Raw genomic sequence first — 14,848 nt, forward strand, 5'->3', positions numbered from 1 at the left:
ATTGAAATAATCGTACATTCTTGACACGTATATCATGGCGATCTATTTTATTATCTCAAAGCGTTCATTTAGAGGTTAACTTGCACCTCGGGAGAGAGAAAAATACAATGAATATATTACGATAATAGTTGTGGTGGTTCTTAATGAAATTACGTCAATGACAAAAACTCAATACGTGTAAAATTATAGAGGTTCAATGTATTTTGTTATTCATTAGTTCATTAGGAATGAATAGACTCAATACACATAACCCAAAGTAGTATTTCATGACATGTAGATAGATAAATATTTCTTACTTTATTACTTGTCCATTTATAAGTAGCAAAATGTTGACAGAACAAATTGTAGTTTCTGAATCATCTACTGGCGATACATTACCATTAGGATTTATAACTGCTGAAGATGGTCGAACCCTTTTAGCAGTAGCAGGTAGAAATTTATATATAAATAAAAGATTTTTATCCTTCATATTGATATATTATATTTAAATAATACTTTAATATTTATATTTCTCTTAGTCAATGTTAAATAGTAATTTAATTATTGCAGAACACGAAGATGGTATCGTAGCAATTATGTCAGCACCTGTAGCATTTATGCAGCAGAATAATATAATTTCACCATCATTAGTTAAGACTATAGATGGAAATATGATCGTGCATCCTGTATGTTCATTTAATACTTTGTTACTGTTTACAATTTGATTGTAGAAATATTTACGAAATAAATGTTTTTATATTTTTTTTTAGCCTATTTTTCAAATAAGTATAGAAGGGATTGCTGGAATTCAACAAGGTGCTATATTACCAATACAAACATTAGAAGCAGTTCCTACTGTTATGGAAGATGTATCAAGTTGTGTACAGTCTATAGTTCCTACGTCAACAGATTTAGCAATAAATAACAAAGAACAAAAATTTTCTTCCGAGTTCCATATAACACAACTTCCTGTTCAGAAAAATAATACTAAACGTAATCCCGGCAGACCTAGGAAAAATGAAATCATCTCATCTCACGTATGTTATTTTAAATTGTAGTAATTAATTAATTTATATAATAAAACCAATTGAACTAAAATTATATATATATATGTTTCTATACATAGAGTATAGATGATATGAAATGCAATATCTGTGGGCAAGACTTTGATAAACAATCTCTATATCGGAAACATATGGATCAACATGCAGAGGAGAAACCACATCGTTGTCCAAAGTGTTCTGCATCCTTTAATATTCCGGTAATTTAGAATGAATGTGAACAAAATTTATAAATATTTTACAGATTTGATTTTGTTTTTTACATATATTATAATCTTTTCGTAAATCATGAATATTCTTATTATACTCAAATTAAAGATAATCTATATTTACAATTTTTATTAGAGCAGACTATATTTAGACACAGTCTAGTAACCTCGCATAATATCGTTACAGACGAATTTCACGCTTCACATGGCAACGCATAATACTGGTGAACCAAAATGTCCCGAATGTGGTAGAAAATTTGCTAGAATGGCCAGTTTAAAATCTCACATGTTGTTGCATGTTAAGGAAGAAAATCTTTTTTGTACGGAGTGCGAAGATGCCTTTCCAACGAAAGTAAGCTTTTAATTATTCTTTTTTTTATAACAAAAAAAATGCGTATGTTACTATATAATTAGTATATAAAAATTTCAAATTGTGCGATGGATTATGTTCTAATTTCATAGTATCCGTTTTCTTTCCTGGATACGATAAAAGTAAATGCGTCATAAACAAAATCTTTCGACATATCAGCGCGACAGTAAAGCTACTTTTACTCGGTTTAGGTAAGGTCAACCCCTTGACCTCTGTATTCTTATCTCCTCGCTCCACCAAGATTAAATTGTAACTAAGGAAATGTAATGACGGTATTAGAGGCGAAGTTAAAAAAAAAAAAAAAAAAAAAAAAAAAAAGTAACGATTTGATTTGCGAAAATAACACTTATAATACTTTTATAAATGAAAGCGTAAAAATGTAAAGTTTATAATTACACAAATATGTCATGCTAGATCATCCTTATATTTGGATCATATTTCATGATCGACGTCCTGCCATTATTAAGATCGATGAACAAATGTCGTTAATCGCTATTGATTCAAGGATGAACTTGCATGTGCGTTCGCTGCGTCTTTATAACACATGCAACCGAGATAGGGATATGGACCGTAAAAGTATTGCAAGTGGGCGGCGGGAGGTATATAACTCGCACACATGTGTTACGCAACTGAATCGTATGATCTCATAGATCTCTTTTGCGGGTTGCGTGTATCATAAATTCTAAGTGTTAGAGTATTAGCTTGCACTCATGCATACATATGCGACGACATCTGCATACTTAGCGTTTTTCGAAGGGAACTATATGACACTTTTCTTATCGCTCTGACAGTCTAGCCAAAGATTAATAAAGACACCAAGATTCAAACATTAAGTTGTTATTATGTCGTGTAAAAATGGAGAATAATTAACTTCAAGAAGAATAATATATATTTGGAGAATAATTATCTTCACGATTGTGTCTTCATATAAATAGAAGAAGAAAAAGAAAAGAAAACAAAAAACCATAGAAATATACAAGCTATTGACTTTCATATTTTAATCCAATGATATTAGCGGTTGAAGAAACAAATTGAATTTATTTCTCTACCGGATTGTTTTACGGCTGATCGATTCAATACACAAATGTTTATGCACGCACTGTCATAGAGTGCATCGAAGCATAAGCTTTGCTTTAAAGCGATCCATAATGTATTTTGTTATAGAGAGAAAGAGAGAGAGAATATAGTATATTTCTAGGTAATATCGATAATCTAATGATATCAATAACGTCAAAAAAATATACGATTTATGGACGACATATTAATAAACGTATTTAACTTTCATGTATCTATTAGGATAGGGGAAAAAAAATAAAATGAAATCGACAGCGACGAGAAGAACGAGACGACGACAACGATGACGACGATGAAGCGATAGTTGTGCTTGGCAGTCAGTTAGAATCTGGATCTCGTGAGACGCGCACGTGTTTCAAATCGATCGAGGTCTTAACAAATTCTTTTTTATTTCTCTTTCATCTTTTTTTTTTCTTTTTTATTATTTTTATATTATATATGTATATTTTTTTTCATAATTCTTTCTCATTTATAATCGAATTTGTTTATTTTTTTTCTTTCTCTTTTTTTTTTTTTTGTAATTTGGTCATTTACGAATATCGTCGTAATTAATAAGATATTTTGTTGCCAATGCAGTACCATTTAGTGTAATAAGAGTGATGTGTATCACGAACACGTAAAAACATTAACACGTATGTGTTTTATGTTCGTTCAATTTGTATAAATTGTAGTGATCGCAAAATTATTTTTTTTTTTTTTTAAACTTTGTCAAGAGAGAACTCAAAAAACTCTTTCAACGGTTCAAGTAGATTTTACAAACACAAACAAATAATTAATTATCTTCGTACTCTTTCTAAGGGCAAATCTCTCTTTCTCTTTCTCTCTCTCTCTCCCCCCTCTCTTTTCTCCCTTCTCGCCCTCCTTTCTCTCTTTGAAGAAATTCTTAAGCAATTTTTATTTTATTTATTTATTTTTTTTTTTTCTATATCCTTCAATATCAATCGATATCCTTCGTTATTTGAATTTTTACATCGACTGTAGGTCACTCTCACGAGGATCGTTCTCTTTTTTATATTCATGACTATCGCTTCTCGGAAGAGAGCCAGGGGTCGTTGGTACCAAGAAGAAAAATGTGTGCGTGAAACGTGCTTACGAATAAATATACCGAGAGAGAGAGAGAGAGAGAGAGAGAGAGAGAGAGAGAGAGAGAGGCGCGATAAAAGCTCTCATATACGCGCGCGCACGTGGTTGATACTGTGGAACAAGAGGGGGGTAGTGAGGGAGAGAGAAAGAGAGAAAACAAAAGAGTGAAAGATCAGGTCGACTGATCTTTTTTCTCGATGTTGACCATTTCCTTTCTTTATTCTTTTTTTTTTTACACTCTTTTTTATCCTTTTTATTTTTTAATTTTGTTTTATGCTTCTTCCCCGACTTTATCATAATGGTTTTCTTTTTATTTATTTATTTATTTTTTTTTATTATCATTATTTTTTATTTAACTATTTATCATTATTTTTATTTAACAATACGCGTCGTTGAGAAGTACTGAGGTCATTTGAAAAATTTGCGACTTGGTTCATTTTTTTCTTTCTTTTTCGCTTTAAGACACGTTTCACTTCGAGAATTAAATTTGTAAATTAAAAAAGAAACAAAAAAAGAAAAAATAAAATAAAAAAGGAAGAAAAAAAAAAGAAGAAAAGAAAGCGGAGAACTTTTCAAACGGCCCTCGTAAATCATCGCTAATTTTTTATCGTTTTGTTGTCTCTCATTTCTTCTTCTTCTTCTCCTTTTTTTTTTTAAATTTTTTATTTTATTTTTTAATCCGTACCACGAGATATACCGATTTGATAACGGAACGGTTAAAATCAAGAACTGGTTTCGGGTCCTCTTTTTCTCTTCATTCTCGCATGGAAAAAAGGAAAAGAGAAGAACAAAAAGAAAGAAAAAAAAAAAAAAAAGAAATGAAAGGAAAAAACGAAAAAAAAAGAAAATAAGAAGAAGGGACGATAAGGAAGAAGTCGAAGGGGAGAGAGGGAGGGAGAGAGAGAGAGAGAGAGAAAGAGAGTCTCTCGCATGCGTGAAATATTCGCTGACGTAATACAAACGAGCGCTTCGCGAAAGTCCAGCGACATGTAAGGACTTTTTCGAAATCCTCTTTCTGTTCTTCGTCTCTTGCAGCAACGTAGCTTTTCTCTCTCTCTCTCTCTCTCTCTTTCTCTCTCTCTCTTTCTCTCTCTCTCTCTCTCTCTCTTGATCCCTTTTGGCCCCTCTTTTTTTTAAACATTTCGAAAAATAAATTCACTTGTAAAATTATTGACGATAAGGAAAAAACATACAAGAAATTTATTTATTTTACAGAACGATGACGTAAATCATAGGGACTCGCAAGTTAAATCATACGCTTATCGCATCCTTCTATGATTGCGATGATGTCAACCATACGGTCGTAAAGACAATGACGAGGAAAGAAGTCGCTGCGCTTATGTATATACATACACATATATATATATATATATATATATATATGTATATATGCAATGTACCATGTTATTAATATTAGCAGAGTAAAACAAAGGGGTCGTGTAACTTTCGTTATCGTTACTTTCGATTCACGATATCGAATTACCTTATCGATGGTAATTCAATATACTCATAGTACATAGGTAATAGCTAATAGAAGTGTATAAGTAATTTGAATAATCGCGAGCTTCGCGATAGTCCAACACTATTTTATTGCTTCCGTGTAATATTTTTTTTGTTGATCGTATAGTCAACGTCTGGTTCTCTTTCATTCGATTAAATAAAATGTTCATTAATTAACGTCATTTAACGAGGATTACGGTCACATTTAATTTTAATTTTTATTTTATTTTATTGCTATTTATTTCTTTATTTATTTTTCTTCTTTTTTTTTTCTTTTTCTCTTTTCTTTCATTTTGATTGATTGATCGAAGCGAAGAAAAAAAAAAGAAAACGTGCAAAGCGAGCGAAAGTTTTGGATGTAAAATTAAAAGAAGAAGAAGAAGAAGAAGAAACTCAAGATTCGTATTAAGCCGAAGTGAAAACGATAAGATTGCGCGAGTATTTGTTGTAACTGACGTGTAATACTTTTACACACACATACACATTTTGCTTTCTTTTCTTCAATCTTATCTTTTCTATCATTGTTATTCCAAATTAAGAGATATACGAGAACTAGACGTCGTATATCACATTGGCTATTTCGATCTATTTTCAGATCTAGTTCTTCTTCGAGCTCTAATCTCGACGATGATTGAGCCTATGATCATGAAAGATGATCCAAATCAAAAATCAAAAAAAAATTGTTTTATTGAATAATTCGTATAATTGGGTCATTGCGTGCCAAGTAATAATTTTATATTTTTTTTTATTTTTGGCTTTTTATTTTTTATTTATTTTTTATTACCGGGTCAATTATTATTCGAAAAGAGGAAAAATAAGAAGATCGGAGTAGAAGGGAAGTGGTGCTGAGAGGATGGGAAAGAGAGATAAAACTGATATTAAAAATCTCAGCCGACAAGAACGAGAAGATTTACGTTATTCGCGGTAACGTTTACATAGGCGAAACGAGGCGGCTTGACACTTGATAGGACAATTATCCCTGACCATAATTTGCGTCCACTTTGCCCTCGTTTTGGTCACCGGAATCAAGAGAAGGCGATCTTGATTATCTCGTTTTATCGCGGTTCTCTTCCAGTGAAATGTTCGTACTATTGTGTTACGTATCATTTTCTCTAACTCTTTTTCCTTTTCTCTTTTACTTTCTTTCGCTCTCTCTCTCTTTCTTTTTTATTCTCTTTAAATTTTCGTCTCGTGGACATCGAAGGCACGAACAGATTTGAAAATCGTCATGTTTATCAGTATCCCTGTGAAAAACGGTGGGCGATCTATCGGATACTACTTCCTCACTACGTCCGCGAACGCGATAGAGATACGTCTTCTCTGACGACGATCATCTAATTCGAGAAGAAAAATTCAATTTTGTTCATTCGTTTTTTTGAGGAAAAAGAAGAAAAAGAAGAAAGCAAAAAAAAGGAAAGGTAGAAGAGTAGAAAAGTAGAAGAAGAAAAGGAAGAAAGGAAGGAAAGAAAAAGAGAGAAAGAGAGAAAGAGAAGAGATTTTCTTTCTCATTTTAACCGAGCTGCTATACCGATTCAAATTTAGAAGTCGGTATAGAAACGAGACGAGTATATCGATTACGGCGAACATAAACCAATTTCGTAAACTTCACTTCCGTCTCTCTAAGACGACGACGTGGCTGCTGCTCTTGTCGGAGTGGCTTCGCCAACCGCGAACGATATATATTCTTACCACACATATTTTCCTTTTTCATTTTTTTTTATTTTCTTATTTTTTTTTTCTTTTTTATTTTTTTTTGTTTATCTTTCTTTTCATCATTCATTAGTCAAATAAAGAGTCCGTGATATTTAATTATTTGCTTTTTATTAAGATAAGTGTGTTAAATATTATTGAACGAAAAAAAAAAAAAAATAGGAAGAGAAAAAAGAGGAAGGGAGAGAAAGGATAAAAACGAAGAAGGGAGATTACCGTATTCACATATTGAGACGATGCCCACGAATGTGCTATAGCTTGCAAGAAGTGCAATGTCCTCCTTTAAGGATGCAGCAGCAAAAGCAGCAGCAACAGCAGCAGCAGCAGCAACAGCAGCAGGAGGAGGTGCGAAGCGAACACTGTATAAAAATTAAAAGGAGTAGAAAGAAAGATTTTCTTCGTCGAGGACTTGAATCGTCGAACAGTACGCGTTGAAGTTAAAGCGGGGGCGGTAACTCTGATGCTCATCGGCTTTTTTATACGGGACAGCCACTCCTATCATTGAGATCCGATGATCTCTGAAGAAGACTTTCTTGTATTTCGTATATAAGTTTTGTGTTTTACAGTGTTCATTATTATTCGTTTCCTTATTTTTTTTTACTTTTTTTTTTTTGTTAAAAATAAGAGAATAAAAATAAGAGAAGAATTAAGAAAAAGAGACAGAATTGAAAAAAATAAACATTGAATGAGAATGCAATAAATAATAGTTGCAGATTTTGTTGCAATTGTGTTCGTAGTGATCTACTTAAATATATGCTATATATATATATATATATATATATATATATATATATATATACATATATATACACACACATATCTATGCATATTACTGCCGTAAGTGATACTCGTGTTCTTCGAATTTATTCTTCGTTTTTATAATCGTCGTGCATCTATAAATGAAAATCGTCTTTTCATAAATCATACTCTCGTCTTTTATATATTATATATGTTTTATCTTGGAGAAGTATATCTTCTTCATAATGTCGTTCGCCGTGGACTGCATCAATTTTGCTCTTCTACTGATCTGCTCTCGTGTCTTTCATCTCGCTCTTGGAATCGGTGCGCAGTATTATAAGGTACAGGATATCGGATCTTCCTACATTATATTTATCATTACAAGAGAACGTTTTAATTATTTAGCGAATTATATATGATGTATAATCCTTCGTCAAAATGTTAATAACAAGATCTTTTTTCTATTATTTCTATTTTTCGTCTTTATTATTATTTTTTTTTGTTTTTATATATTATTTTTTATCTTTTTTCTTTTAGGCCCAACTGGACGCACACTTGAAGTTACATGGTGAAAAATCATTAACGGAGGAAGTGCGGAAGTGTAAGCTTTGCAATAAACAATTTGTTCAGCCTGCTTTATATAGACTTCATATTCGTGAACATTATAAGGTGAGTTGTATAAAACAATGATTTTTTTTCAAACAAATGACAAAATGTAATTATAAAGTATGGGAAATATCTACCATATTTTTTTCTTTTTCTCTCTCTTTTTATTTATTTTTTTTTTTTTCTTTTAATGCCTTTTATGTACAGCTACAGACGAAGATAGTCAAGCAAACGAAAAAAGGAACGAAACATAAGATTATGTATAAGTGTACGATATGTTTGAAGTCGTTTCAAAAACCTAGTCAGCTAATGCGTCATATTAGAGTTCATACAGGAGAGAAGCCTTTTAAAGTAAGCGTATTTTTTTCTGTGTCTAGAGAGAATTTTTTTTTCTTTATTTTTTTTCCTCTTCAAACCGAAGGATGCAAATATATTAACAATTTTTTATTATATTTACAGTGTACCGTATGTAATCGCGCATTTACTCAGAAAGGTTCTTTACAAATTCATATGTGGCAACATGATGGTATCAGACCTCATATTTGTACTCTTTGTAATGCTAGATTCAGTCAGAAAGGTAATAAATATAATATATATATATGTATATATATGTATGTGTATATATATATATGTATATTATATATATATACATGAGCTAGTGATTATAAATGTGGTCTGTAATTGGAGATATTAAAAGACATATCTTTTAACACACTATTTTTAACATTTTAAAATTATGTAAAAAAGTATTATTTTCTTTGCAAAAATAAATATATTTATTATTTTTCAGTTTGTCATAGGAAACAAATAATTTTTAAATAATTCAAATTCAAATATTTTTTACGGAACTAAAAATATTTATATGACAGACCACTTTCACAATTATCGGCTCATATATATATATATATATATATATATATATATATATATATATATATATATATATATATAGATATATATAGATATATATATATATATATATATATTAGGGGGACCGGAAAGTAGTGTCGTTTCTGCGCATGTCGATATTCGATTGTGATTAAAAATAAAAACTTGTTAAAAATTTATTCGTTTGAATTTAATTTAAGAAAGCGATATTACTTTCCGGTCCACCTAATATATATATGTATGTTACTATATGTATCTATTCTTTATAAATATTTTCAGGAAATCTAAATGCCCACATTTTAAGGGTACACAGTGCTCCAGAAGGAGAATCCATTTATGGATGTAGTTATTGTCCTTGTATTTTTAAAAAGCTTGGCAGTCTTAATGGTCATATGAAAAGAATGCATTCGAATTTGCCAGAAGTAATTAAAAAATTATAATAAGTTAAAGTACTATGTATATATATATATATATATATTACGTGAGACGAAAGGAAAATGTTTGTTTTTTCTTTAGGAAACAACATCAAAATGCGAAAGTTCTACAGAGGCTGATATGCGAGCTACAGTTGATAGTGTCATATCACAGCTAGCATCCTTGGAATCTGGAATTGCTAATGTAGCAAATTCTACTCAATCTGAAACTACGACTGAAAATAGAAATGATATTTTACAGGAAGCATTAAATAATAGTGGATTGCCTAGTAAAGAGAAAAATCTTTCTAATGGTATATAATGTATAATCTTGTCAATGTGTGCATATGTTAGTAATATATTTTGATTTTTCCTTTTTATATGTATATATATATATATTTTTTTTTTTTTTTCATTATTCATTCTAGAAACAATGGACTCGAAAAAAGTAGAAGCAAAAACAACATATGTTACGTTGTTGGATAGAGCTCCTGACGGCACAATGAGGTATAATTTTTTATAATGTATTTTTATTACTTATATATATAGTATCTCTAATATATATGATTATTGTTTTATATTTAGAAAATATTTAACAATAAAGCAGCGATGTATAGGAAATATACGATGGTATGCATGTTCTTTCTGTCACAAAGAATTTAAAAAACCATCGGATTTAATACGTCATTTAAGAGTACATACTCAAGAAAAACCATTTAAGGTAAGTTTTTCACATGCCATATAAAAATCATGAAATCATTGATATTTCTATATTTATTATATATTTTAGTGTTCTTATTGCTTTCGCTCGTTTGCATTAAAATCAACGATGATTGCACACGAACGTACTCACACTGGTACAAAGAAGTATGCCTGTGGTTCGTGCGATAAAACATTCGCGTGTCATAGTAGTCTTACCACTCATACGAGGTAATTTGTATATCGATTTTTTTGTATAATTAATATGTATAAAATTATTAATACAAATAATTATTAAATAAAAAATATTTTACATGTTACAGATTACATACAAAACCGCACAAATGCACTGTATGTGATAAATCGTTTAGTTCTAGCGCTGTTTTAAAAAGTCACATGAAAAGTCATTCAAAAGGAAAATCAAATATTTCGCCAGAAGCAGAAAGTTTAGTACCACAAATCATTTTACAGGAACCATTAGTTATTAGCGATGCGGGTAATAAGATCAGCGTGGCGCATGTACAATCAAAACAAAAACATGTTTATGACAGTGCAGATGTTGCAAGACCACACAAATGTTGGATATGTCATGCAGCATTTAGGAAAATTAGTCATTTAAAACAACACCATCGTCGGCATACTGGAGAACGTCCTTTCAAATGTCCTAAGTGCGATAGAAGATTTACGTCTAATAGCGTTCTTAAGTCACATTTGCATACACACGATGATGCAAGACCATACAGTTGTACTGTATGTAACACTAAGTTTTCTACACAAAGCAGTATGAAGAGACATTTGGTTACTCATAGTAACAAAAGACCATTCATGTGTCCTTATTGTCATAAAACATTCAAAACTTCTGTTAATTGCAGAAAGCATATGAAGATACATAAACATGAACTTGCACAAAGACAATTAGAACAACAGAAAAAACAACAACAAATTAAGGATGTACCAAAGACATTAAATAAGGATAAGGGAACTATTTTACCAGAGAATATAGCACTGTCAGAGGAAATGGAAGTATCATTCCAACCGCAAATGGCACCTGATTTTGCATTAGCTTTTTCTGATCAATTTCAAAATATAACGGAAAAAGAAAAAACATTTTTAACAACAGACAGAACACAACCGGTTATTAATTCAAATTTATCTACAAATTTACCTACAATAGAAACAAATAATTTACCAACATCACAAACTTTAAATACCGACGAAACAGCAACTATTACAATTCCTAATTATACAGGGGATCAATCGCTTACGCCTGAAAGTATACGTGAGATAGAAGAAACTTTCAATCAACAATTGTTTAATATCGGAATGAATCTTGGTTTGGGAAATAATCTCCCAAGACCTATAGATGATACAAACACAAATACTCTTGAACAAAGGGAACAACCTGTATTAAATATTATTTATGATAATAATAAAAATTTAGAGTCATCCGCAAATACAATGTTCACATCACAATTTGACTCATTTGATATTAGTCAGATTACATTACAACCTGATACTGAAATAGACATTGGACTCAATACAGAAAATTCTGAAAATATGGCAAACATTTTAACTAGATCTATACAAGAGAGACAAGAAATAAATACTATCACTATTGAAAATCATACAAATGACAATCATATTAAAACACAAAAACAATTAATGATATTGGGACCCAAACAAACTGGATCTGAAACTGCTGTAAAACTGCCACAGTCTTGTCCAAGATATCCAAAAGTTATAGCTAAAGCAGATACAACAGATACAACAGATATCGAAATCATGAATTTAACAAATAATACAGAAATACAAATGATAAGTGATTGTAATAAAAAACATCAAGAAAATATCGTATGTCACGAACATGGAAATAATACTTTACATTTAAAGTAAATTGCATTATTTAATATTACTTGTACAATAATTATATATATATATATATATTTTTTTTTTTTATTATAAATATATGATTATAATTATTTTTGTTTAGATGTGATTTAAACAACGAAAATTTTCAAGATACACTACAATTAAATGCTCATTCAAAGTTACATTCCCCGTCAAACATCATTTATACAGATATTAATGGATGTAGCAGTCAATGTGATTCTTTACTTCAGTGTCATATATGCAGTGAACAAGGCTTTACTACAGAAGAATTAAAGGTAAGAAATATCAAATATTATATTAAATATAATTAATTAATAAGAGTTTTTGTCATAAGTAATAACATATATATAATTTGTATCATTAGGAACATTTGCAAACTCACCGCGGAATAAAGGGCTTCCAATGTACAGAATGTTCTCTTAAGTTCTGTACTAGTGGTGGACTTAGTAGACATTTAAAATTACATAAAAGTAAAGAGTAAGTATCTATTTCACATTGTCATTATTAAAGAATATATAATGAATTGTATTCTATTAAAATTTATCGACTTTTTTTGTTTTTAATAATATAGACAATGGAAGTGTACAATCTGTCAACAAGTTTTTGTTAGCAAAGCCCAATTGAAATCTCATAACAAAATGCATGATAATAGCCTTAATGCAAGCTCGTTAGAATCAGACAAGTTGCAGAAAGAAAATATTTCTATTAATAAAACTATTTCTATTGATTCTACTTCAAATAATAAAATTTCTTTTGATAGTAAAACTCTATCAAATAAATCTGTCAAATTGGATGACAAGATTTCTTTAAACGATAAAATGGGCAATGATTCATCAGTGTCAGAAAAAGTTCTTTTAGATACAGTAGCAGAAAAAAAGATCATGGATCAAATAGATGTAAGTAAAAATGAAATATATTAGATGTATAAATCGAAACTGAATTAAATAGCTCAATGAACTTATGATTTAGGGTAGTGCAGAAAAAAAAGAAACAAAACAGTATATCAATAAATGTAAATACTGTCCGAAAACATTTCGCAAACCAAGCGATCTTATAAGACACATTCGGACGCATACTGGCGAACGACCGTACAAGTGCGATCATTGCAGTAAAAGCTTTGCAGTGAAATGTACATTGGATTCTCATATGAAAGTTCATAGCGGCAAGAAGACGTTTTGTTGTCATGTTTGCAATAGTCTATTTGCTACAAAGGGTAGTTTAAAGGTTCATATGCGATTACATACTGGTATGTATATATAGTTAATTAATTGTATATATATATATATATACATCTTTATTAACATGATGGTACTTACAAATGTCTGAGATAATTTTTTTCTAATAATTTCTGTTTAGGTTCTAAACCATTTAGATGTTCGATTTGTGATTTAAGATTTCGAACTTCAGGTCACAGGAAAGTACATTTATTGAAACATGTGAGACAGCACAAAGGTACCACTAAACGAAAACAAAAACACATGAAAGTTTCAGCTGTAACTGAGGCAACCCTTGATTTAGAAAAGTCGATTGAAGGTGTAGTGCATTTAGTAACAACTGATAATGATGTATCTACATCATCAAATGTTGATTACTCAAACCTTGACACAATTAGCATTGATACTAATAACTTAGTCAATCAGATTAATTTGAATAACGATGCAATGATATTGAATAATAATTCAATTGTGTCATTAAATGAGAATAATCAATTAGTAGCAAATTTGCATTTCTTATTAGCAAATGGATTTGTTACCATTCAAACGGATGATACTTCACCATCACCAACAACAGCTGCGGCAGCACCACCACCGCTAGTACCTATTTCTGATGCAAATATTATTCAGAATGAGACTAAATTACCAGAATTTGTTAATACTGCACCTATACAGGAATCTTATATTGATACAGGTACTAAACACGTTGTTATTACAAATGAAACATCAACAAGGGCAGCCCTTCCAACCACTCATGTTTCAACAGATTCAAATAATGATATGAGTATAACACAGTTAGAATATACAAATGCTACAACAAATAAAACACAAGAAACAATAAAGAAGCAAACAAATAAGAGCAATTCATCAAAACAGAGAGCATGTGATATTTGTGGAAAAACATTTATGAAGCCATATCAAGTAGAGAGACACAAACGAATTCACACAGGTGAACGTCCATTTAAGTGCGAATTATGTACAAAATCATTTGCTCAAAAGGCAACATTACAAATGCATCAAAAACATCATACAGGTGATCGACCACATGCTTGCCCATGCTGCGAATTTACTTTTTCACAAAGAGGAAATTTACGAACACATTTAAGACGTGTTCATCGATTGGATCTTATCAGTGCTAAAAAGTTGAAAACAAGTCAACAAGTTTTAAGTGCTAAACTAATACAAAATAATATAGGTGAAACAAAGATTCTAAGTTTAGATGATATTGCCTTTGTCCAGTTTGTAAAATAACTTTTAAAATAGAATAATATTTTAAAAATGCTAAATACGCTTAAAATTCTGAATACTGTCTGAGAAATCAGATATATTACTTTTCACTGCTTTAATCATGAAAGATTAAAAAAAAAAAAAAGAAAAAAAAAAGAAAAAAAAAAGAAAGAAAGAAAAAAGAAAA

The 14,848-nt window shown here is 30.4% G+C and overlaps 1 protein-coding gene across 4 annotated transcripts; it reads left to right on the plus strand.

The window, feature by feature from the left end:
* Nucleotides 1–62: 62 nt before the first annotated feature.
* LOC124423376 (zinc finger protein 236-like) lies at nt 63–14,720 on the plus strand. 4 transcript variants are annotated; one of them, XM_046961025.1, is made up of 19 exons: nt 63–429; nt 550–665; nt 750–1,016; nt 1,106–1,240; nt 1,437–1,601; nt 8,262–8,393; nt 8,538–8,681; nt 8,790–8,907; nt 9,498–9,640; nt 9,735–9,945; nt 10,060–10,138; nt 10,217–10,352; nt 10,422–10,561; nt 10,654–12,219; nt 12,321–12,495; nt 12,585–12,697; nt 12,792–13,116; nt 13,190–13,466; nt 13,577–14,720. In XM_046961025.1, the coding sequence occupies exons 1-19, from the start codon at nt 327–329 to the stop codon at nt 14,683–14,685; spliced, it is 5,454 nt and encodes a 1,817-aa protein (XP_046816981.1). In that variant the 5' UTR covers nt 63–326; the 3' UTR covers nt 14,686–14,720. The 4 variants fall into 4 exon arrangements, with proteins under 4 accessions (XP_046816981.1, XP_046816983.1, XP_046816982.1 ...); XM_046961027.1 differs by lacking the exons at nt 63–429; nt 550–665; nt 750–1,016; nt 1,106–1,240; nt 1,437–1,601 and adding exons at nt 2,984–3,062; nt 7,149–8,065; XM_046961026.1 differs by lacking the exons at nt 63–429; nt 550–665; nt 750–1,016; nt 1,106–1,240; nt 1,437–1,601 and adding exons at nt 3,101–3,325; nt 7,149–8,065.
* The last annotated feature ends 128 nt before the right edge of the window (nt 14,721–14,848 follow it).

This window comes from Vespa crabro, chromosome 4 (genome assembly GCF_910589235.1).
Source record: "Vespa crabro chromosome 4, iyVesCrab1.2, whole genome shotgun sequence".
In the NCBI taxonomy this organism is placed as follows: domain Eukaryota; kingdom Metazoa; phylum Arthropoda; class Insecta; order Hymenoptera; family Vespidae; genus Vespa; species Vespa crabro.